General features: G+C 36.1%; 1 protein-coding gene across 1 annotated transcript in view; it reads right to left on the reverse strand.

The window, feature by feature from the left end:
- Positions 1–552: 552 nt before the first annotated feature.
- The window catches only part of CHSY3 (chondroitin sulfate synthase 3), a gene marked incomplete at both ends in the record, with an annotated part of 282593 nt that continues 256868 nt past the window's right edge, over positions 553–26277 (reverse strand). Inside the window, one exon of the mRNA XM_080804812.1 lies at positions 553–2115. Within this exon, the coding sequence (XP_080660938.1) occupies positions 553–2115 (1563 nt within the window). The remainder of the gene's footprint in view (positions 2116–26277) is intronic.

The raw sequence follows: 26277 nt of genomic DNA on the forward strand, positions 1-26277 counted from the left end.
AAGTGTTCATTTACTTTAAAAATTCTAAAGATGAAGAAAATTATTGTCTATATATTTAAGTCCTTGTATAAATTACAAAACTCAAGTTTATGTTACAGAGTCCCTTCCCCATAGGAAGCATAAAGCACTTTTGTGGTACCTTTCACCAGTAAATATTTGTATCACATTGAATTTAACAAACAAAATAAAAGTCGATATTGCATCTTTAAGCCCCAAGAGAACATTCTTCTAAGCTGTCTCTCATGTGGAATGAGCTTCAAAAGTCATTTGATTGCCACAATTTAACTCAATCTCAAATAAAGATATATAAAAGTAATAGAGAATTGACTTCAGTAGAAATCTGAAATATCAGTGAACTGCAGACTTTTCTTGCTTGAGGTCAACAAACACCCTTTGGAAGACAACCAAGAGTAGTTTAAGACCAGGATAACAAAATAAAATTATAACAATAATAATTATAATAATAAAAATAACAATAATAAAATAAAAATAACAACAACCAACAATGAGGTAAACTCCCCTTGAAAAAGGCAATATGTGTTGCCTGGACTGTCAGGAGAGAGTTCGATTGTACCTGACACCCAAATGTTTTTCCAACCAGAGTTCAGCCAGTTGCATGGTGGATGCAAAAGTACTTGCCTTAGATCCTAAGCACATCTTATACTGCTTAGGATCCAAGTTAGGGTCACAATGAACTGGATGGAAAATATGCACCACTCCCACTTCTTGACTTCTGAAAGGCCTTAAGCCAGATAGAATGACTTTATTGTAGAGATCGACATCTTCCAGTCCCCAGCCTTGTATTGAGGTATCAAATCCACCTGCACCCAGAAGATCACTTTTATAAATACAGGTAATTCCATATCCATAGTCTCTCCAAAATCCAGTCTTCTTTGAGAAGACAAAGTCATCATCAGTGGGAGGATTTCCTCCATTGGTTACCTTTGGGTCATACTGGCTAAAGATGATGGGGTAGTATACCTGTTGTCCCTGAATTGTATTATCTCTACACCGTTGGAGAAAGTCTCCTCTGAAGATCAAGTCAACATCACAAAATAGCAGCAAAGTGTCATTGTCAAACTGGGAAGAAGCCATTTCAAGACCGAGACCTCTGGAAAACTCTCCCTTCATGGGGATCAAGGTAATTTCTGCTTTAGGGTAGTTGTTCTGATATTCTTTTATCAGCTCGATATGCTTGTTGGAATCTTGGCCAGAATCCCTACTGAAAAGGGTGATGACCAGCTTTACATTCTGCTTTGGAATAAGACAAGTTTTTTCAAAGTTGTCCATGAACCTTAAGAAAATGTCATACCTTCCAACGAGAGGAACAAGAATGTGTATTTTCTTTTCATTGTGCCCTCCCATTTCTTTGGGACCTTGAAAAGAAGATAGTATCTTTAAAGAATTAGATATAAAGGAGAATGACTGAGTGTCACTGTTAATACTCTCCACAAGACTGTTGACGTCTAGCTCTTCGGTTTCTCTAAAGAAAGGCCTGCTGAACAACTGCTGAAGATAAGCATGACGTCTCACTGGCACAGTTAGTTTCCTCCCCTTGTGTCTTTTATATAAGAGGAGTAAATCCAAAATGTACTCTACCCCATGCATGGGATCAACCCTGCGGTAGCCATATTGAATTTCCTTGAAGTCAATGAGCCGTCCCCTACTCTTGGCATTTTCATTGATCATCTCCATCACCTGCAGGACCGTGTCGTCCAGGGCTGTTCTTAGGATGCTGTTGATGTTCTGTCGAGGAGGCTGGTTCTCAGATGCTGAGTAAAGGAGTTTGCCCGTCAGGAACTCCCATTCTATCACTTCATCTCTCTCCCGGGGCTGGAAGTGGTTGAAAGAAGGCATCACTCCCAGCTGCTGGTCCTCTTTACTCACCTCACTGTTACTGAGCTTGCCCATCAAAGCACTCTCCCGGTGGAGCTGGATGGTGCGGTAGCGGAGTTCAGAAATCTTGCGACTGAGCATATAATTATGAAGCCTGTATTGGTAGGCAGGCCTTTTGTTGGGGTGAAGTGTTATGGCTGCATGGATTTTGCTATTGTGAAGGTCTTGGATATAACCCTTCCGATTATGTTCATAATTCTCATGGAACAGTTGTTGCATCTGAAAAGGAAGAGGAATCAAGATGTTAGAATAAATTTAAGAAGAAAGAAAGCAATAAGTGAAAACATTTAAATCAAAATATTTAATAGAAATTAGTTATGTGGTATTTCCTAACAAAAGTGACTTGTAAAATTTATATTTAAATAACATTAAAATCATTTTTTTAAAGATTTTGTTTATTTGTTATTTGACAGAGAAAGAGAGCAAGTGAACATGAGCAGGCAGAACAGCAGGCAGAGGGAGAGGGAGAAGCAGGCTCCCCACTGAGCAGAGAGCCCGATGTGGGGCCAGATCTGAGGACCCCGGGATCATGACCTGAGCCGAAGGCATATGCTTAATCAACTGAGCCACCCAGGCATCCCTGAAAATAGTTTTAAAATGTCAGGTTCATATGCTCAAATACTGCAAATCAACCTTCTGGTATATACAAATGCTGTATACTAACCACAAGCTGTGTATTTTGAAGTTTAGAACTTTATTCCTCTTTTCCTTTTGAAATCAATTCAAGATATCAACAAAAGTAAAAATTGAATATACCTGAAACCCCATAAGGAATCATTGTGAGGGAGAGGCAGGGTGGACACAGCATGGGTTTCCCAAAATAGAAGGTTCATCCTAAGGAGTAAACCCCATGCCTTGTTGCTTGGAATGGCAATACAAGACCCAGAGAAGATGTAAGTTTTATTGAGCATTCCGATATATCATCTTTACAGAGTAAGTTCTTGTTAATGTAAGGTGTAACAGAAATTATATGGATCTACAGTACTGAACTAAAGGATCATGTCCTAAATTAGACATGCTTAACATTCTTAGGAGCCAGGAGGTTTGGCTACTAGTCCAGAACAAGTTCACTACTTTAGGTAGAAAGAAAATGAGGAAAAAATGTAAAGCTATGAGATCACAGTACAAACTGCCAGCTGACTATTCCTTCTCTGTCAGTAAAGAGACCTCCATCACACCCATTCAAGAGAAGTACCAATGGAAAAGGAGGAGGAGGAAGAAGAAAGGGAGAACTACCAGAGCAGTAGCAACATGAAATATCTGAAGGTATACTGATGGATAAGGAGGAAAAGAATATTACAAGTTTAAGAATATATATATCCAAAGCAAGTAAAAATGATCGACAAATCAAATAAACAAAATGGAATCTCTATAAGAACTCAAGGAATAGATACATGAGCTTAAGGAGAAATAAAACCAAAGATGGTCACATTACAAGAACCAAGAAATAGACTTGTGGAAAACACAGGAGGAGGAGACTTGAGAAAATTAGCAAAATAATGGAAACATAAAAGAGAGGTTAAAAGTTGGGAGACAGAGGTGTCTGGGTGGCTCAGTCAGTTAAGCATCTGAATCTTGACTTTGGCTCAGGTCATGATCTCAGGGTTGTGAGATAAAGACCTGTGCTGGGCTCCTCACTCAGTCGGGAGTTTGCTTGAGATTCTCTCTCTCCTTCTCTCTCTGCTCCTCCCTTCTGTGCTCTCTCTCTAATAAATAAATCTTTTTAAAAAAAGTTTACAGATATAAATCTTTGTGTGTGTGTGTATGTGTGTATACACACAAATTACATATACACATAAATACATATCTTGATATGCATCCAAAAGCTTGAATATATATTCAGTACACATGGATATATATTAAAGAAGGTAAAATCACACATGTGAAACACATCTGAGGACCATATTTCTCTTATAATAAAGACAGATATTTATCTATGTGCAATGCAGCCAAGAGAAAAAGATCAAAATAAATAAACAAAACCCATTTTGGCTGTAAGTAGGAAAAGAATGAATCATGTTACAACATTTTCCATAGCAACATCAATGCTGAAAAACAGTAGAACACAGCTTAGGAAGACCCCAAGAAAGAAACTCAATGACTAATTATTTTATATTCAATGAAGCTAGAGCCTATGTTTATCCTAACCAAGCTAGAGCTCAAGTTTTATTATAAAAATTAACTAGCTTCTAGTTAAGAATAGTGGTGATAAATTCTCTGTCAGTCTTCCCATCGAGAGGTGAAATCTATGCCCCTTTCTCTTGAATGAGTGATTCTGTCACTACTTCAACTCAGAGACCATTCTAGAAATGACACTGTGCCAGTTTCCAGACTGACAGCTTCCACTTCTTGTCATTGGAACACCCACTCTATAGAAGGCAGCTGGGAAGTAATAATTCTGAGTTAATTTCCTTATTCTGGGCCAGGATCTTCAGGAAAATGTGGTACAGCACAACCTTGTTCCAACCTCAGACTCAGTGAAGTAGTTGTCAAGCTCTCTTTAGGACAATAATTTCCTTTTTATTTCTAATTTGCTAAGAGCTTTTATCATGAATGGCATTTTAAGTTGATCAAAGGTTTTTTGTTTTTGTTTTTTTCTGCATCCATGAGAAGTTTATGTGATACCTTTTTAGTTCTGTTATGGTGAATTACTAACTGAATTTCCAATATTAAACAACCACAACCATTGTATTCCCTGACTAAACACATCATGATCCTGTTATTTTGTTCTCTTTATAATGGCTGGAATATATTTGCAAATGTTTGTCTAAAATATACTGTGAAAAAATAATTCTTCTCAATTTGATGTACAGGTTCAATGTAATTCAATACAAATCTCATCCTTATATAAAAGAATATGTTGCTCTTGATATTAACAGGCTGATTCTAAAATTTATATAGAAACGAAAAGTCAAGGACATTCAAGACAATGTTAAAAAAGATACACCACAGATTAAAAAGTTACAGAAATTTAGACAGTATAATATTGGTATAAGGATAAACAAAAAAAAAAAAAACAACACAAAAAACAAAGGACCAAAATAATCCATAAATAAACCTACACACAACTTAGACATCACTCGATTTACGACACATGAGACATTGGAGAGTGGAGAAAGGGTAGGTCTTTTCCATCAATAATGCAAGGTCAGTAGGATATTCATGTGGAAAAAAGTCAAAACTGACCCTCTACCTTCCCCACCACCAAATCTATTCCAGATGGATTTTTGATATAAATATAAAAGGTACAAAAATAAAATAAGCTTTCTAAAAGTTAACATAAGAAAATACCTGCATGACTTTTCATTAGGTATAGAATTCTTAAACATGACACAAGATACCAACCATAAAAACAGATTGATGAAATGAACTATATTAAAATTAATAACTGTTCCTCAAAAACACCACTAGAAGATTATAAAAGGCAAACTACAGAATGGGAGAAGATATTTTTGCCAGATCATACCAAAAAGGACTAATACCTAGAATACAAATTAGTGAGGAAGAAGGACAAACCCAGCTGAAAATGGGGGAAAAAAACAAAACAAAACAAAAAACCTGAATGGGCACTTCACAAAAGAGATTATGCAAATTCCCAATAAGCATACAAAAACATTCTGTAGGTCATTCATTATCAGGGTAATGCAATTTGAAGTAATAATGTGATAACATTATAGACCTACAAGAATACCAAAACTAAACACATTGATAATACACTGCCAGGATTTGGAACTCTCACACATGGGTGATGAGGATGTAACTTGGTTCAACCACTGTGGTAAATTTATAACTAAAATGACCAATACATTCCCTATGACTCAGGATTTCTACTCTTAGACGTAGACCCAATATAAAAATATCCATATATATACCTCAAATGTATATATAAGAGTTTTCATAGCAGATTATTCAAAATACACCCTACTAAAACAACCCAAGTGTGTATCAAGAGTAGCATAGATAAATAAATGTCCCATATTCATACAATAACAAATAACACATCAGTTAAAATAAATGAGTATTATAACAATGTGGAGAAATCTCACAATGAAACAAGACATATACAAAAGAATACATTTTGTTTGATTCTATTTACAAGGAATTCAGAAACAGATGAAGCTAACCTATGTTACTCACTGTTAGAATAGTAATAAAAATTCAAGAAGGTAGGTGGGGAGATCTAGAGTGCTGCTAATGTTCTATTTGTTGATGGAGGTCATGGTGACATCTACGCATTCGGTTTATGAACATTCATTGAACTATTGCTTAAGATATGTTTGTGTGTTATACTCCAATTAATAGAAGATTTTCTTTTGAAATTGTGATAAATATGTATGTAGAGTCAGGTAGGTTTTCCTGATATGTATGTACATAAACATGTATGGATATGTGGGTGGAGGAGTGGGAGGAAGAGGGAAGAGAGAGACAGACAGACAGACAAGGAGCGAGAATCACAGAAGTTTTCCTAGGGAATGTGACCTAAAAGGAGTAAGACCAGTACTACAGCAGATTCTTTATCTCCGGTTTTTCAACTGAGACACTGATTTTCAAATCACTATCAGAAGAATATAACAATAGATATTTAGAGAAAGATTTTGGACTTGATTCAAAGCACAGTAGTTCAACTACATCCAATATTTTTTTCTCAAAATGCATGCTTATTTTTATTTAAAATTCTGTTTAATGATAAATCTAATTAAATCCATAATCTGCAGTGAGCTGGTATATCTCCATTTTTGTGGTATTATTATTTTTTACTGAAATTGCTTTCAATATTTTACTTTATATAATTTTCCATAAATTTTTATTTCTTCTTATGCAAGAAGGTAAAAAAATAGATTTCTGATTACATATATTTACTAATTACACCTCCTGTAAAAGGTATTGGCTAAATGAAAATAATCTTTCTTTAAAAAAATTTATTGGGGCACCTGGGTGGCTCAGTGGGTTCAAGCCTCTGCCTTCAGCTCAGGTCATGATCCCAGGGTCCTAGGATCGAGCCCCACGTCGGGCTCTCTGCTCAGCAGGAAGCCTGCCTCCCCCCTCTCTCTGCCTGCCTCTCTGCCTGCTTGTGATCTCTGTCTATCAAATAAATAAATAAAATCTTTTAAAAAAATTTACCTATTTGAGAGACAGACAGAGAGAGAGAGAGAAAGCACAAGCTGGGAGGAGAAGCAGATTCCCTGCTAAGCCGGGAAGCCCAACCTGCAGCTTGATTCCAGGATCCTGGGATCATGACCTGAGTTGAAGGCAGACACTTAACTGACTGAGCAATCCAGGTGCCCCAAAACTATTTTTTCTTTAGGCATGCTTTACAGTACTAAGAAAAAGGGGGCAGTGCTAGAAACAAAGCTCAGAAGAAACTGTTCTTAAATGCTATTAAAATGATTAATACTGCAAAATTTGATAAACTTAATATTACAAATAGACAGTCATGGGGCAATCCTTGAAAACAGTGTATTCATACACATTCCAGGAAGTATAGAAATGATAGTAATGATGAAAACATCTTGAATTTATGCCATGTTTTCCATGAAGAAACATAGAACATATCCAAATTTCCTATTTTTAAATGTAGGGAGGTCCAAACCATATAGCATAAATGTGAGAATGTTTAAGAGCCTGGATATGAAGTCAGCCAGATCTGGATTTGAGTACCGGTTCTACCATTTCCAAGCCATTTCGTAGCCAATCTGTCTAAATCTCAGTCTCCTTATCTATAAAAAGGAAAATGTCAGCTACCACAATGTGTATATGAATATTAAAATGTTGTTCTACAAGAAAAATATATATACAATGCTAAACATTGTGTCTGGCACATAGAAAACACTCAGTAAATGATAACTGCATATATAAGTTAACGGTTCCAAGATTTGCCAATCTCCCCCTGATGCTGTTCTTTTTAGCTAGGAGTTTTTAGAGAAGGAGAATGGCACCATTTCCTTGGCTTGCTTCATCTTTGCTTATCTCTAGAAATGCTTGAAACAGTTACAATTTGACTATATCCACTCAAGTGCTTTAATGTATCAAACCCGCCATTGAGGCATCTTCTCCTACCAAGAGAGCACAACATTTTACTAAAAGGAAGATAAATTATTGTGGAAATTTCAGGAAACTGGGGTTAATGAAGATTAAGTGATTTATCTAGAGGTCAGGTGAGATATAAGAGATCACAACCAGAATAAATAGCCAGTTTTTGTGACTTGTCACACTAAGTTTTGAATGTAGCAAAATTGTTTTAAGAAAAAGTGTAAAATTTACTTTCAAAATTATATTAGCTTGTTTGAAATAATCCAGGACCTCTAATATAGGTGGACTTCTTCTTTACAGAACTTTCAATTGGTTTCATGCTCCTTCCAGAGATTTACAGCAGAAGGGGAAAATCATTTCACGCCAACAAAATCACGGCAACAATTAACATCAGTATGTCCTGACAGACCCCAGTGCTTCAACTGTTTCCACCCAAATCTCACTCTCTGATAAGAAAATTCCCTGAGAAGCTACAGAGAAATCTATTACAAAAATCAGAGAGCAGAACAGATGCCAAGAAATAGTGGTACATTATTATTAGTCTTCTACTATATTAAACTTCCATTTCCCCCTTAGATTTATTAGTAATGAAAATAAAACACAGATAACTTTTGGAATGATCATAGCCATGTCAATAAAGGACTTCCATTTCAGCAATTAAATCTTCAAAGAAACAGTAAGGGGTTGACTGCAAACAATCACAAAGTAACTTGTAGGGCAATGCAAAGTTCTGAAAACTAGTTTGTTAATTGTTGTACAACTGTATAAATCCACTCAATATTACTAAGCTGTATATTTACAGGGGAGACTTTGGTATAATGTAAATTATACCTCAATCTAAGACTCTTTTTAAAGATTTTATTTATTTATTTATTTGACAGACAGAGATCACAAGTAGGCAGAGAGGCAGGCAGAGAGAGAGGGGTAAGCAGGCTCCCCGCTGAGCAGAGAGCCCAACTCGGGCCTCGATCCCAGGACCCTGGGATCACGACCCAAGCCGAAGGCAGAGGCTTAACCCACTGAGCCACCCAGGTGCCCCAGGACTCTTTTTAAAAGACAAAGGGAATGCTAAAAATAATATAGAACAAACTCGATCCTTAAAAACAAAAAGGCCGGAATAATACATAGTCACCAAATATGTGTATGTATTCCAAAAGCTGATGAGCAGGGTCATCTGGAAACAAGTGGGGACAAAAGGCCAAGCAGAGCAATGTCAGGTGCAAAAGGGCCCAAGGGACAGCAGATCTCAGAAATAACCAGGAAGAATACAGGGCCTGACCATGTAGGGTATAAAACCTATTCTGTGTATACAACTATGGATATAGGAGCTGAGGTGGTCTGGGAGGGCTAAATAAACCCCTGATGGAAATGTTTTGTTTCAGAGAAGAAGAGGGAGAGCTACAGAACTCAAAGAATTAAGTAGCTAGGCCATGTTTTCATAAATCGGGTTTAACCTGAGGCAGCAGAAAGGACCAAAGCCTTTTCTTTGTTGAAATTAACAAGCCTAGAACTGTGACAAACATCTCTGCCAAAATAAGTCCATGGTGAAGAGCTTGTCCGGGGGGGGAAAGTAATTTTCCAGGAACAAGTAAGTTTTCTAAAAAAAAGGAACACAGTACACATTAACACAAAGTTTCTATAAGAAAAAAAGACCACATGAAAAACTAGCCTCTGCCCTCCCCCTCCGGCCCCAGAGAAAAATAGAAGCCATGGAACGGAGGGTAACATTTAAGCAAGTGTTTTAAAAACACAAGGAGCACTGTCCTTTACCTTTGAAAACAACAAAGTAGAAACAAAATATCTCAAAGATGTGATGGGGAGATGAAATGCCAGTTCACAAAACTAAGAAATAAAGAAAGCGTAACAAATAAACTATCACAGACATGAAAACAAAATCAGAATGAAAGGAAAAAGAGAGACATCATGGAAAGCTCAGTAAGGGACAGACAAGATGTAAAGTAGGAAAGCTTAGGGGCACTTGGCCGGTTCAGTCACTGGAGCATGCAACTTTTGATCTCAGGGTTCTGAGTTTGAGACCCACATTGGGTAAAGAGATGACTTAAAAAAATAAAATCTCAAAAAAAAAAAAAAAGTAGGAAAGCTTAAAGAAGTGGAATAGAGGGACGCCTTGATGGCTCAATCAGTTAAACATCTGATTCTTGATTTCAGCTCAGGTCATGATTTCAGGGTCCTGGGATTGAGTCCTATGTGGGGCTCTGTGCTCAGCTTGGAGTCTGCCTGAGATTCTCTCTCTCTCTCTCTCTTTCCTTCTCGTTCCTCCCTCAGCCCCTCCCCCAGCTTGCACTCTCATTCTCCTCTCCCTCTCCTTCTCTCAAATAAATAAACATTTAAAAAAATGTTATAGAAATAAAGAGTTACAAAAGATTACAGAAATTAAAGTACTTAGAAGAGTACTGGGTATATAGTAACTGCTACTAATTAAGGGTCATAATAATAGGTGTTATTATTACTGTACTTAGTTTTTACTATCATTAGTATTGAATAAGTGAGCAATTGAGGATGGCCTTGAGTTTTCCTTAAAAAATAATTCAAATAGGCTCAATGTAGCCATCATGTGACCTTGGATTATGATCTAAAACTAAAAAGCTGAATTGTCTTTATGAAGTCTCTGTTGAAATGAAGGAGAAATTAGAGGCCGTACCATTACTGGAAACCTGTTCATAAACAGCTTTCATGTTGTCTATTAAGAAAACAATTGCATTCATTTTTCTCTATTAAGGAGAAAATGTCCTTACTTTATTTGTGTAAAGAAGCTATTTCAATTTAGTGCAAGTTCTTTTGTTCTCCTTATACCACTTCATTTATTGTTAAAAGAAAGGATCTTCTAACTTAGAAAATTCTCTTTGAATCTTTTCCTATATATGGGATTAAGGAGGATTTACAGAAAAAAAGACATTCGTGTTCTAGGAAGGACAGACACTGCAAATTAGAATAATTTATGAATGTAAACAAGAAATAATAAATCATTAAAGTACTGTAAAATATAATGGTATATGTGTACCTAAGGTTTGGGTAATTTGCTTTGCAAATATTTAAGCTCATTTTATTCTCTACGATTTAGCTATGCAGTTCTACAATAACTAAACGGGGAGTCTTATTACCCATAAAGCAAATGCCTAATGATCTTTCTTTTATTCTATAAAACCAGTAAATATGAAGGTATAGGCACAAGAGTGAATTTTCAAATTAGCACTATTATTTTCCCTCCATTATTATCTTCAAATATTAATAGTAAAGTTCTTAAGTATTTCCCACTTTTCTAGTGAAAATTCCGTAATGAAAAACTGTACCTGGGGCGCCTGGCTAGCTCAGCTGGTGGAGCATGTGACTCTTGTCTCGGGGTTTTGAGTAGGAGCCCTACACTAGGTGTAGGTGTTACTTAAAAATAAAATCTTAAAAAAAAAAAATAAAACTGTACCTAATTCTAAATATTAAAGAGAAGAAATGAGTTTGGGAGAAATATTGATCTAATAGTTTATAATTATAAAGTGAATGAGAAAAATGTTAAAACAGTTTGAATAAGTTGTTGAATGCAAAGATCTAGTTTAAGTATGATAAGAGATCCCCTTCCTCATATCATCTATATATGTTTATCACATAGAATTGAGACCATAAAATAAACTCTTAATGCTAAGATTTAAAAAAAATAATAGCACCTTGGAAATAAACACATCTAATCCACAAACTCTAAAATTTCTATGTCCAACATGTGATAAAATTGCATGGAACTAAATGCACGTGTATGCACCTACCCACATATACCCACACAAAAATAAACACAAGGAAAACTGGGGCAATCAGAATAAGATAAGTGAACTATATCAAAGTCAATATCCTGGTAGTGTTGTTTAACTACACTTTTGCAAGATTTTGCCACTGGGCAAACAGGTTAAGGGGTTCATGGGATTTCTTTGCAATACTTTCTTTTTTTTTTAATAGAAGAACACAAATCAATAATTGTCTCAAAATAAAAAGTTTAATTAAAAATAACATACAGGGATGCCTGGATGGTGTAGTCAGTTGAATGTCTGACTCTCGGTTTGGGCTCAGGCCATGATCTTGGGGTCATGGGATCGAGCCCCTTGACAGGCTCAGCGCAGAATCTGCTCGAGACTCTTCTACATCCCTAAAATAAATCAATCTTTAAAAAAATGACATGCAAAAATTTTAAAATATTTTATCTTTTTTTTTTTTTAAAGACCTCACCCCCAAAGAATACTTTTTTAAAAAAATATTTATTTGAGACAGAGAGTGAGAAAGAGACAGAGACAGGGACACCTGGGTGGCTCAGTGGGTTAAAGCCTCTGCTTTCAGCTCGGGTCATGATCCCAGGGTCCTGGGATTGAGCCCTACATCGGGCTCTCTGCTCAGCAGGGAGCCTGCTTCCCCCTCTCTCTCTGCCTACTTGTGATCTCTCTCTGTCAAACAAATAAATAAAATCTTTAAAAAGAGAGAGAGAGAGAGAGAGAGAGAGAAAGCACAAGCAGGGGGAGTGGCAGGCAGAGGGAGAGGGAGAAGCAGGCTTCCCATTGAGCAAGAAATCCCATGAGGGACTAGATCCCAGTACCCTGGGGTCATGATCTGAGCCAAAGGGAGATGCTTAACTGACTGAGCCACCCAGGCATCCCCATTCCGAAGAACTAAAAGCAGCAAGTAATGAAAACTTGGAGTCCAAAGGACACAGGTGTGATGTTGCCTTTTTTCCTTGGTAACCCCAATGTTCTCAATGAATTTGAATTTTAAAAAAATTGCTATTGTCAGTCTCATAGACTTTATGTTTATTTCATGAATTTCAGTTGCCTGAGGGTATCTGTGTTCTTGGATAGCCTCTAAAATAACTTAAAAACCCTTAACACGTCTTTTCCTTTTGAAATCCTGTCAAATGCTACAACATTGGTGAACCTTGAGGACATTATACTAAGTGAAGTAAGCTAGTCACAAAAAGGCAAGTGAAAGTGTATGAGTCCACTTATATGAAGTCTTTAAAGTAGTCACACTCGGGACGCCTGGGTGGCTCAGTTGGTTAAGCGGCTGCCTTCGGCTCAGGTCATGATCCCAGCGTCCTGGAATCGAGTCCCACATCGGGCTCCTTGCTCGGCGGGGAGCCTGCTTCTCCCTCTGCCTCTGCCTCCCACTCTGTCTACCTGTGCTCGCTCGCTCTCTCTCTAACAAATAAACAAATTAAAAAAAAAAAAAAACAACTTTAAAGTAGTCACACTCATAGAAACAGAAAGAAGAATGATAGTTTCCAGGGGCTGGGGAGATGGGGAATGGAGAGTTGTGTAATGGGTATGGAATTTCATTTTTGCAAGAAGAAAAGTTCTAGAGATTTGATGTAAAACAATGTGAAATTGGTTGACCCTACTGAATTATATACTTAAACATAATTAAAAATGGTAAAACAAAAAAAAAACAAAAACAACAACAAAACACACACACACACACAAACAAACAAACAAACAAAAACCAACTTTGCTTTTTCTTTTATTTCACATGAGCTTCACCTTTCCTAAACAGGAACACAAGACACATGGTAGCCAATTAATATACTTTGTTAAAAATGGTTTACTCTGGATTAGCTTTACTCATGGGCAAGAACTCTCTCCTGACAGCAAACAATGATTCCCTTTGGCCATAGGTACACATCTGGCACAATTATAATTCTACAGAAAGAAAAGTGGACCTTGACACCCACACAAGGGCAGAGAAGTGATGATATATGCCGAATGCTGTAGATAGCAAAGAACACAGCACTGAGCTGTACCTAAGGCCAGATCACTCTCAGATTTCCCAGTTTCCAAGGACAGTGGTTCCTCTCCTGTTTCAGGTAGTTTAGTTGCACAGCTTAACTTGCAACCCAAAGGATCCTGTCATAAATGATCTGATAAGTTTGTACCCTTTTAATTTGAGCTCATACTAATGCTGTATATGCTTTGCCTCTGTTTAATTAGCTAGTGGAATTGCCACCGAAATCCTATGGACAGTCTGTACCATTAAAACTGGAACTTGTCTTCCTGTTACATTTCATTTTGTTAGCTATTTTAGTTAAAATAACAACAACAACAACAAAAAACCTGTCCGGCAACACAGAAAATAGCTTCCAGATACTAACTCTTACATGTGATGAAGTTTTCTTAGCAGTATGTATTCTCTACAGTTTAAAAATACTTCAGACAACACAGAAAATAACCATGGGATATAGATTCCCCAGCAGGGAAATTCTGAACACATGCTTTCTAAGACAAATATCAAAGAGATTTAAATTCAGAAAGAAATCATTAAGGCAATGAGATGTCAGTTTATAATGGCAGTAACCATTTCTTAGTTTATTATTTTTTAAAATTTTTATTCATTTTTCTTAAATAAACTCCATGTGTAACATGGGGCTCGAACTCATGACCCCAAGATCAAGAGTCGCTTGCTTTACTGACTGAGCCAGCCAGGCGTGCCAATCATTTGTTAGTTTAAATAGATCCATACATCTTAGTTAAATTACCTTGTTATAAATAAAATACTACTACAATCAAAAACGCAAAACTACACTAATGATAATTGAACTTGACTGCTCATAAATTTGCCTGACTTAGACTGATGTCCCCACATTGAGGTAGGGATCATATATAGTTAAGATAATAGTGGACAACTGTTGAAACTTCATTCACTTCCCATATAGATATTTTTAAAGTTTTGGTATAAACTGTCAAATAAATGTTTTGTATTTACTCTTTCCTTAAACCATTTGTTCTCCTCACAATTTGTTAGACAGAGGAGGCAAAGAGGAATTTCAAGGGGTTTTCAAGTTGCCATTTTGCAAACATGCATACAACCTTCATTCATGTAACATCAACATAAGTTAACTATTCCCTCACTGGTGATTTAATTGTCACATCATAACAGACAATGGGAAGGAGGGAGGCTATAGCTTCCGAATTAGGCTTCGAAGACCTTTATAAAACAAAATGTCAAGACAGTAGTTTCCATACAATTTTGAACGTCGTAAACACAATTAATGAATGTATTGTATCCACTGGAGGAAATATACTGACTTCATGACGGCCCTGACAATGCATAAAATTATACCTCACTTTCCAAACAAGAAAAGAGAAAAAGATCTACTTTTTAATTTATGGGTTTTATTCCAGTTAGGAAAGCTTTTAAACTCCAAGGAGAGTCCTACTTAACTAAAGGTGATGAAGTTAAGGTCAAAGATCTTTCTTGTTTTTGTTGATTTTTTATTTCCCTTTTTCCAAACTCAAGCAACCAGTCATTTAACCTCATGAAAGATTTATCACAGCTCTTTTAATTCTGCATGAATATCATGCCATCCCCTAATAGAGAAGGTAGAAGAATGGGGCAGATGAAGATTGGGGCTGTTAAAATAAAAAAAACGAACAGTGACCAGCCCTGAAAATTCCCCGAGCCAACAAAACCAGTTAGGCATACACACAAAATTTAATTTAGCTTATTGGGCAAGGTTAACTTGATCTAGGTCATTTCTTAGTTATGCCCCTGTAAATCATAAGCAACACTTGAACTGTTTCCCAAGGTTGATATGAGATAACCACTGAGCAATTCTCTATCGTTAAAAAAAAAAAAAGTCCTAATGAAATAATCAATCACTGAAAAATAAACAGTCTCTGCCTTCCCACTTTTTAAGCAGCTTTATAAAAATCTACTCCTGAGCCTCTTCCTATGTTTTGGTTTGAGTGCTCCCAGTTTTCAAACTGTCTTTTTGGTGTGTGTACAATGAAACTTTCACTCATTTCTACTTCTGGTGATTCACTGGTTTTACTTGAGTTATCGCTGAACTTTGGACGGGGCAAACTTACGGTACCTTGTTTAAAGGATGATGTATACTTCTGTAATTATGGACTTTGGCTACATGACGATTTTTAGTGATAACCATTAATATTCCTCTAGCAGCCTTCGGGGCAATGTGGAGTGCTGTTTGTACAAAGCTAAAACTTGATGACTTTCCAGCAAATAGAAGGAAGGCCATTATGCAGTGTTCAAAGGTAACTGGTTTAAACACAGTTTCTTAGGTCAGTAGAAGGTATATGTTCCCCTAGAGTCTGAAATGAAAATAAGACATTATATTGTTACAACTTAAGAGTAAAAATTGCATATTCCTTATGTATAAAAGTGACTTTAGCTGTCAGTACATTCAGAGGACAGTCTCACTGGACCAAGTGGATTAGACAGCACAGTGTACGGCCATTTGTACAACAGGTGCTCAAGGAAGCTAGGGGAATCCAATGAATACAAACATGGAAAACATGAAAAAGATAACATAAGAGATTCTCTGACAATACGACAATTTCTTTCAAGTAATTTTCCCCAACAAAACCATTCCTGATCCAATCCTCTCCAACCTTCTGGCTACCTCTCTTACTTGCAGAATAAATGACTCTTTCATTCATTTTAAAATATTCATAGAGCTTCTGAAGTGTGTCAGTTGCTATGGAGAGAACAACAAAAGAAACAAGGTCCCTGGCCTCATGGAGTTAACTGCCTAATGAAGGAGACAAACACTAAATATTTAGATCCATAAAGAGTTGTATAATTTTGAAAGGGGCTCACTGAGCCAATTATACCATATGTATTTGCTGCTTTACTTGACTATGTATCTTTCTAGATGGCCCGTTCCCAGAGGGTAGCCTGCACCTAATACTTGGTATTTTTTAATAAGTTAACATATTTGCCCCCAAACAAGTTGGTGACCTAAAGAAGGATCACAACATTTACCGTAAGAACTTTAATTCTCTCATAGAAAATTCTCAGCATTTTACAGTATTTCCTCGGCTTCTAAATGTTTCTTCGAGTTAAAAAGAAAAATGTAACACAAGACTCAATATCTATGTAGTAGAAGACTTGGCACGTATCTTAAAGCTTTTATATCTTACTTAAATAGTGACTCGCAGTCCAGTATTATTATACCATGACTGATGGTGTTCGTACATCTCTTTACTATTTCCGTAATTGATGCAGTCATCCAAGCAGGGAGAAAGGTCGAGGACACCCATCATCATTTCTGCTTTGTGCTACCGGAATGTGAAATGATTGTAGGAGTCTAAACGGATTCTAAATCACTCTGCGTTCTGTCACATTAATAATTTCTACACAAATAAATGAAGTGCTGCAGGGAGACCACAGTAAGTGAGAATGAAAGCAATGCCAAAAGAAGCCCTTTCCACCTGTATGGAGACAAGACAGTCTTCCATTCAAGAAACAGAACTACAGTTTATGTAAGTATTGTCTAAGTGCTGAGGAGTTGGGCCTGGTTTTTGAGGACATTTCAATCACTGAGAGGAAAAAAAGAAGAAAAAGGAAACTCTCCTGTCTGTTTCTCTACCATTCTTTCAGCTCGTGATCATGCATGTCTATTTGGGGCTAACGTCCTGGCTTGGCCATTACAGGCCTGGTTCTGAGATCTGCTCTTCTATTCCCAGGGTAACCTAGGACAGGTGACAACTTCTGGGAAAAGAGAAGCTGCTGGACTATTTTCTACATTATATAAAACATAGTTAAAACACTGCCTGGAATAGAGTAAGTATGAAATACATGTTTCAATTATTACTGCTTAGTAAACTTCAGATGGTGAAATTTCTTGCATTCTAAAGCAGACTGCAAAGATATCCCCATTATATCTAATTTGATAGGCTACTCGTGAGCAAATTTTAGTTATACATAGAGTTTAAAAATTGTGAGATTGTGTATCATTTGCCTGTAGGGTGGGACTTATACTTTTAGATCAGTTCCCAGATCAGCAGGTAAAATCTAGATGCCCATCAATGGGTGACCAAGATGGTCTTAATACTCCCTTCAATTTGACTATACCTTTGATAGGTTTCTTTCTGACTGTAGGCCCCTGACCTCCCTTTTCTTAGAACATCTACTTTAGAAAACTTGTGATTATACGTTCTTTTTCTTTTCCTTTGAGAAGGAAATCTTCTTGCAACCACTTGCTAGCTTTACAACCCAGGAATGCCTTGGGAACCATCTGTTTGAAATGTAATCATTAAGAAAGAGCCCCTATTTCCCAGCCTTTGTGGGAGGGTAGGAGCCCAAGTCCATAAGCACCCACTAACAGACACAGATAGCCTAGTAACACTGACCAACATCCCTGCTAAAGTCCTTTTGTACTTTTTCATTAGCTTGTCCTAAGTGCTTAAAAACTCTCCAGCCTTGGGATGCCTGGGTGGCTCAGTTGATGAAGCATCTGCCTTCTGCTCAGTTCATGATCCCAGGTCCTGAGATTGAGCCTTTGGCTCAGTTCAGGATCTCAGGACCTGGGATCGAGTACTGCATCAGGCTCCTTGTTTGGTGGGGAGCCTGCTTCTCCCTCTGCAGGGAGAACAAATAAAATCTTTAAAAAAACCTCTCCTGCCTTCTATTTCAGCAGTACATGTGTTCAATTCCTCTTTCATATTGCAACAGCTTTGAATAAAATCTTCCTTGTTGGTTTAACTCTGTTCTGTGTAATTTTTCTTTCACATGGATCATAGACAATACTTGGTGAAGCACGTAGATTCTCTGATCCACTTGCAACTCTGTTCTGATAGCTTAAAAAAAAAGAAGAAGAAAAGAAAGTCTCAAATTAAGATCCCACTCCTTATGGTGTAATCAAGGAGATAAGTAGTGCTTCCTTACAGCTGATTTTATTAACATTAAAATTTTATGATAAATTATGATGATCCCTAGAGCTAAACACGCCATTAAAATAACATAAGCATGGCAGGATATCTATTATAATGTTTTTCTTAGATGAAAATTCCTAATTATAGTGCTGTAGACTTCTGCATGGGCACAGCATTGCTGTGGGAATGGCTAGGAATCACAGCTCTAATTAGGAGGTAGGTGTTTCCAAGACGGAGCTAACTAAGAATAAGTAAAGCCTAATCTTTTAAAAATCAAGTTTTCTGGAAATAAAAACACATTGACTTGAGTCATTTTGACCTTGCTAATTTTGCTAATTACAATGACATTTCCTTACTCCAGACTGGGTATAGCTCACCTGTTTCTCGTATATATAGTTGTTATAACAGGAAGGGGTGTTTTATATTAAAAATTAATAAAATCATCTCATGAGACCCAGTAAATTTCACAGTGCACTCATTAGCTTTAGGAAAATAGTAAAGGATACTTTGGGTTTCACGTCTGCATGGTTATCTTTCAAAATGGGTTAAGAGGACTTAAAATTTTTTTTCTCCTTGAGATGATAAAATAAAATAAATTGACTTATTTTTAATCCTAAAAGGCAAAGGTGTAATTACAAAGAGAAATTGAATGAGAGAACAGGGCTATAACTATGATTAGTATAATCAATGAGTTAAAAAGCTGTATTTTTTAAATAAGCAGAAATATACACTCCCAAATCTCACTAGCTTTTGGATTTGTTTTCATGATTGTTTTCATCACTACTTCTCCCAATACTGGGAAGAATTTCAGATTTGTTTTACATATGCTTACAGCATTATTTTTAAAAAACAGATCACTCAAAATTTTCATGTGACTATCATGCCTAATTTTTTATATATTTATATTTTGTAGGGCTAAATTCAGTGGAACACTCATTGTGAAAATAGTTCACAAAAAGGCAAATGACTTGAAATCACAATTTTATATATAAGTTATAGGGCAATTAACTACAAGAAAAAATAGGTCCTTAGTTCCTTACCCATCTCAGATCTTGTACTGAATACATTATATACATACACATGTATATATATGTGTATATATGTGTATATGTATGTGTGTGTGTGTGTATGTGTATATATATGTGTGTGTGTGTGTATTTCAGAGGTATTAAAGACCTAAATCCTATTAGAACCACCCCTACATAAAGAAAAAAAATACTATAAAAGAAGGGAAAGAAAATGTAGATAAGCATGTACATTTTCTAAGCATGTAGGGAAGTCCTTTTTAAGCAAAAACAAAAGTATAAACAAAGAATATAAATGGAAAATAATAGGTTTTAATAGTACATTAAATTTTCATTCCCACATCAGGGCGCCTGGCTGGCTCAGTTGGTTAAGTGGCTGCCTTTGGCTCAGGTCATGATCCCTGGGTCCTGGGATCGAGCCCCACATTGGGCTCCCTGCTCAATGGAGAGCCTGATTCTCCTTTTCTCTCTGCCTGCAACTCTGCTCACTTCTCTACCTCTCTGTCAAACAAATAAATAAAATCTTAAAAAAAAAATCTGTAAAATATTCGCATTTCAAAAGCACTATAATAAAATTAAAAAACAAACATGAGGGGCATCTGAGTGGCTCAGTGGGTTAAAGCCTCTGCCTTCGGCTCAGGTCATGATCTCAGGGTCCTGGGATCGAGCCCTGCATCGGGCTCTCTGCTCAGCAGGGAGCCTTCTTCCCCCTCTCTCTCTGCCTGCCTCTCTGCCTACTTGTGATCTCTGTCTGTCAAATAAATAAATAAAATCTTTAAAAAACAAAAAACAAACAAACATGAAATGCAGAAATATTTGTGCAATAATGATGCCATGTCGATTTATTATCTTCACTACATCAATAATCTATCATTGCTTTCCTTTAACCCTCATCACCAATTCCAATCTATTTTACCTCCTAACTGTCTCTAGAATCTTGATTCTTGTCTTTATATCTTCAGGACAGCTGCTCTGGTCCAATATACCAAGAACTCTTTCCGTTTCTGCAACAGTCAACTTTCTGACTACGTCTCATCTGGACATTCTCTAAATAGTTTGCCATGATGCAACACTAGTCGTCTTTCCAAATCCCAAATTTGATCATGTGATTCTTCTTTTCCCATCAATGATATCATGCACTTAGAATAATAATCCTCTTAGAAAAATGCATTCCTATCCTTTCTCTGTTACCTCTTGCCCTCTATGCTTCAGCCATATTGGCTTCCTCTCCATCTTTGCCCACACCTTTCCCTCCCCTTGGAATATTCTCCTACCTCTCAATTCTGCTTCTTCTTCTATTTAATGATTACTTAGCTTAAATATCACTGCCTCATGGATCCTTTCTCTGACTAGTTAAGGACTGGCATATGTTCTTCTGGCACCAGGTACCATTCTGTCTCACTTACTTAGCTTAGTTTTAATTTTACATTTGTTGATTCATCTAAAAATACATTTGGGAGTTTTCTGAAGCCTAGGACCAGGCCTTCTTCTTACTCTATCTCCAGTGCGTGATATGCTGTAAATGATGCAGGACCAGGGCTGTCTGGAGATGGGAGCTTTGATGAACATCACATGTCTCTGAGTAGATTCCAGATTTTCAGAAAAGACAGACACTTAAAGATCCAACTAGTATAAATTTGGTCCTTAAGTCCCAGCTCTAAAATCCATCTCAGCACAGTGATATAATGAAAGGAAAAAAAATAAAACATATACATAGTAAAACAAAGAAACAAATATACTTTCTTCTCCTGCTTTCCCAGTTCTCCACCTGGTACAATTGTTTTTCTTACTGATATATATGCTCATTACTTCAGCAACATCTCAGACTACCTTTTTCTACTTCCACCATCCCTTTCAAAACATTATATTTCTTTTTTATAAGTGCATCCAAATTATCCTTTCTTTTTCTTCCTCTTCTGCTGCTTGGACCATGATTCAAGTCTGAATTACTGCAAACGTCCCTATCTTGGGACTTAGATATCAAAAAAGTCAAAGAAGACTGGGGTGCCTGGGGTGCTTGGTTTTAGCTCAGGTCATGATCTCAGGGTCATGTGATCAAGCTCTGAATTGGGCTCTGCACTCAGCGGGGAGTCTGCTTGAGATTCTCTCTCTCTGCCCCTTCCCTTGTTTGCACAGGCTCTCTTTCTCTCTCTAAAATAAATAAATAAATAAATCTTTAAAAGAAGTCAAAGAAGATATAGATATAAATGAAATATAAATGATAATTTTGAACTTGTTAAATAAGAAGCTCTGGAAAAACCAGGTCATATTAACAGAACTCTGGTCTCTCCATTAAGAGCAGCTGGACTTTGAGCTGTTATGTATTAGGTTTTAAGTAATACTTTACTTGACTCACGTTTCTGCAGAAAGGAAAAAAAATGTTTAAAAATCACTGTTCTCAATCACCTGAGGTTGCCTTTTCTGCATAGCCCTGTCAATTCAAATGCTACTCATTCTCCTCTAATTCCAGCTAAACTCATACTACACAGATGCATCTTCTATAAATTGCAGGACAGGTTAACCCTATTTGCAAGGTATCACAGAGCTCACTATATCATGTAGTTGGCTTTCTAATTTTTTCTTTCGCCAATTAGAGACTGATCTATCTATCTACTTATTTATTTAGCTAATTAGTTATGTAGTTATTTTCAGTCCTCCCCTATCCACAGTTAGATTGTAAGTTTATTTTGGCAAAGGTACTATTTAACAGATTTTTCATTTACCTCTATGACTAGTGTTGGAATGATTGTGGATGGCAAAGTCTGATTAATTGATCATGATTTTAATGAGAAAGAAAAAGAAATACATTGTATTAGGAAAAAAATATTCTTAGAGTAGAATTTAGAACAAATGAGAGCAGCTTTTTGGGGCACCAAGTTGAGAAAGATCCAGAAGTTGAAGGGAAAAGTGCCATGATCAACTGGGAGTGACTCCCACAGGATTAGCATTTGTCATTTGTGGAAGGAAATAAAATGTGAGGCTACCCTTTCTTTGCTTAAATGTCTTCTGTGTCAAAACAAAGATTTCTTATGTATAGTTATATGTTATCTGAAAAGAAGGAAAAATTAACCAAGTACAAAATCTACTTCATGTGCATTTCTGAAATATTTCCCATTTCTTTATAAAATAAAATCATATATATCGTTAATAGGTCTATTCTACTCTTCCCACACATAAATTTTGTTTTGAGAATGAGAACCAACTCAAATGTTACCTTGATATTTGCTTTCCATGTAATCTTTTTCCTTAAACTTCTTGATTTTTTTTTTTTTTTTCAGGAAGGTAGGGCTGGGCATTAAGAGTGAATGATAAATGAATTAAATAATTCATATACCAGAGTGCTGATTTGCACAGGCTGCACTGATTGAAAAATTGCTTGTTTGATGACAAAATAAACTTGAAAGTAATTGCAATTACATAGAGAAGGCACAATATTGCTACCTTCACATCACCTGAGTTTAGATCCATGTTGATTGGGGCATTGTAATTTATTCTCTGTGTATTACTGTGAGATCCACACTACAATTTGTATATAGCTTTTTTATCACCTCCCAAGATTCCCTTGTTAGGGTGTCCTCATAACTCTGCCTGAGAACAGCCACTTGCAGAAAGCATAATGAGAAATAACATACAAACAAAACAAATCAAGGATAGGAATCTTCATAGTTGGTTTAATGGCTTTATAAAAGGAATATAAGAAGAGTTAATTTTACAAGGAAGACTACTGGACAGGAAGTCTAGGAATCAGCTATGTGACAGTGAGCAAACCACATTATTTGTCTGTGTCAATCTTCTGGCCTATTAATTGGGGAGAATAAACCATTGCCCACTCAAACATACAATGTTGGTGTGAAAGGCAAAGAAGAACAGTTATGTGAAAGCATTAAAATGTACTTATGTATGGACACATGCGTGGCTCAGTTGGTAAAGCATCTGACTCTTGATCTCAGCTCAGGTCATGATCTCAGGGTCAAAGACTGAGCCCTATGTTGGGCTCCCTCCTCAGCACAGAGTCTACTAGATCCTCTCCCTCTGCTCCTTCTCCCATTTCACTCTTTCTTTTACTCTCTCTCGGTGAATAAATAAAATCTTAAAAAATAAAATAAAATAAAATACACTTACATATATGATACATTATTTAAATGAGTGGTTTAAAAGAAGAGATATAGAAAATATGTATCTCTGCTTAAATGTTAATGTTTTACAAATGTTTCAACAAACCAAGGAATGACATTTATTGTACAGAGACATATTTAAAGATAAAAGCTCTATTGAAGAATTGAGAAAATGATTATTAAATAAAAACCCATTCTGGTATAAATTTGAAACACTACCCAAGGATACTTTTAATTTTTTGAAGTAAAAAAATCAAATGTTATTCAACTGAGATTGGTAATTCTCAGTGGGGTAATGGTGTATGAGAATCTCAGATACGGTACATAGATACTAGAGTTTGAACAAACCACATTCTAAAATTATCACAGCTTTTATATTTTTTAGCCATATTTTCTTAATCTAATTTAAAGTTTTAAATAACAGCAATGAAGGACATGAGATTAGTAAGTTAGTTAACACAGACCAGAAAATTCAATTTTCAATAAATTACTTTGGAACACTGGATTTCTTATGACTCTTCTTTCTAAAGAAAATTAAGGATGCTTTCAAATTAGATGTTGTCTGAGTTCCTAAAATAATTTGTTTGAGTCTTTTTGTAAGACAAAATAGTCAAACTACATGTTAGGGAATTAAAATCACTCAATTCCAAATCAGAAGCATTATGTTAAATTGGAAGTGTGAGAAGATGCAATGAGCATTCTCTTTTGTAACAAGTTTGTAATGCTTATGTAATTGACTGACAGCCCCCACAAAATAACCATGCCAACTTTATAAGACACATTATAACATACCTTCAAAAATCCTAATAAGAAATGTGTAACAGCTACTAAAGAGAATTTATGAACACAAACTCTGAATAAATTAGAAAATGTACCAAAGTCCTGAATGAAGAAGCCCTATTAGTTAGAAATTAATTAGAAATTATTAAAATGTCTTTTTAAATACAAAGTAATTCCAGAAAATATATCAATTTTTAAAAAATTGGAATTGATAAGCTTATCCTAAAATATCTATGAAGGTTGAATGATACCAATCAAAAAATCTTTTCTTTGAAAAGAAGGACATCACATTTCTTTGTGTAATTTAAATAGTGTGGTAATACAACAAGAATAGATAAACAGATCAATAGAATAGAATGAACAATTCAGAAAGAATTCTACATATGTACAAAAATCTAATAAATTAGAAGGCAGTATTTCTAATACGTAGGTAAAGCATAAATTATTCAACAGATGCTGTTAGGACAATTATCTATAATAGAGGAAAAATAAATTTGATTCCTAATTTTGAACACACTCACAAATAAACATTTTAGATTTTTAATAATCTATATGTAAAAACACAAAATTATATATACAATGGATTATTACTCAGTCATCAAAAAGAATGAAATCTTCCCATTCCCAACAGCACGAATGGGGCTCAAGTGTATCACACTAAGCAAAATAAGTCAGTAAGAGCAAGACAAATACCATATGATTTCACTCATGTGGAATTTAAGAAATAAAACAGATGAACATAGGTGATATAAAAAAAAAGGACAGAGAGGCAAACCATAATAGACTGTAAAGGACAGAGAACAAACTGAGGATTGCTGGGGGGGCAGTGGATGGGGGATGGGCTAGATGAGTGAAAGGGATTAAGGACAGCACTTGTGATGAGCACTGGGTGTTATACATAAGTGATGAATTATTAAATTTTACTCCTGAAACCAATATAACACTGTATGTTAACTAGAATGTAAATAAAAGACTGATACCAAAAATAAGTATTAGGAGAAAATCACCTTCCCCACTCACTCTTTCTTTCTCTCTTTCTCTAAGATGGGATACTTTATTTACTTTTTTAAATATTTATTTATTTATTTTAGAGAGGAAGAGAGAGTAAGGAGGAGCGGCAGAAGGAGAGGGAGAGAAAAATCAAGCAGACTCCCCGCAGAATGCAGAGCCTGAGGTGGGGCTGGATGTCAGGACTCAAGAGATCAGACCTGAGTCAAAATCAGAGTGGGACACTTAACTGACTACGTCCCCCAGGGATGAGATGGGATTTTCATAGGGGAAAAGACTCCACATTATGGAATCAACACAGGAAAAAGCCCCCAGTGGATCCCATGAATTCTGTTTCTGCTATTTTGGGACTTGACTTTTATAGGAAAAGACTTTGATTAACACATCCTACTTGTGTTCTTTTAAGTAAAGCATACCTAAGGCAATGATTATGTATGTTTGTGTGAATGCAGGAAACTTTTTTTGAGACTTTTTTATGTTGTCTTCCTGAACAGATTACTGGGAATCTTACAGCAGGGTTGAGAGGATTGACTATGATAGCGGACTACCTGCTTTACCTGAAATGGGCTTGAATCCTCCACTTGATATGATCTAGCATAAATAATTTACTATTCCTTTCTTTCTTTCTTTTTTTTTTTTTTTTTTTTAAAGATTTACTTATTTGAGAGAGAGCTTGCACCTAAGTTGTGGGGGAAAGAGACAGGGGAGAGGGAAAGAGAGAATCTAAAGCAGGCTCCCCGCTGAGCATGGAGCCACAGGCAAGCC

Source organism: Martes martes, assembly GCF_963455335.1.
Source record: "Martes martes genome assembly, chromosome: 5".
Lineage (NCBI taxonomy): Eukaryota > Metazoa > Chordata > Mammalia > Carnivora > Mustelidae > Martes > Martes martes.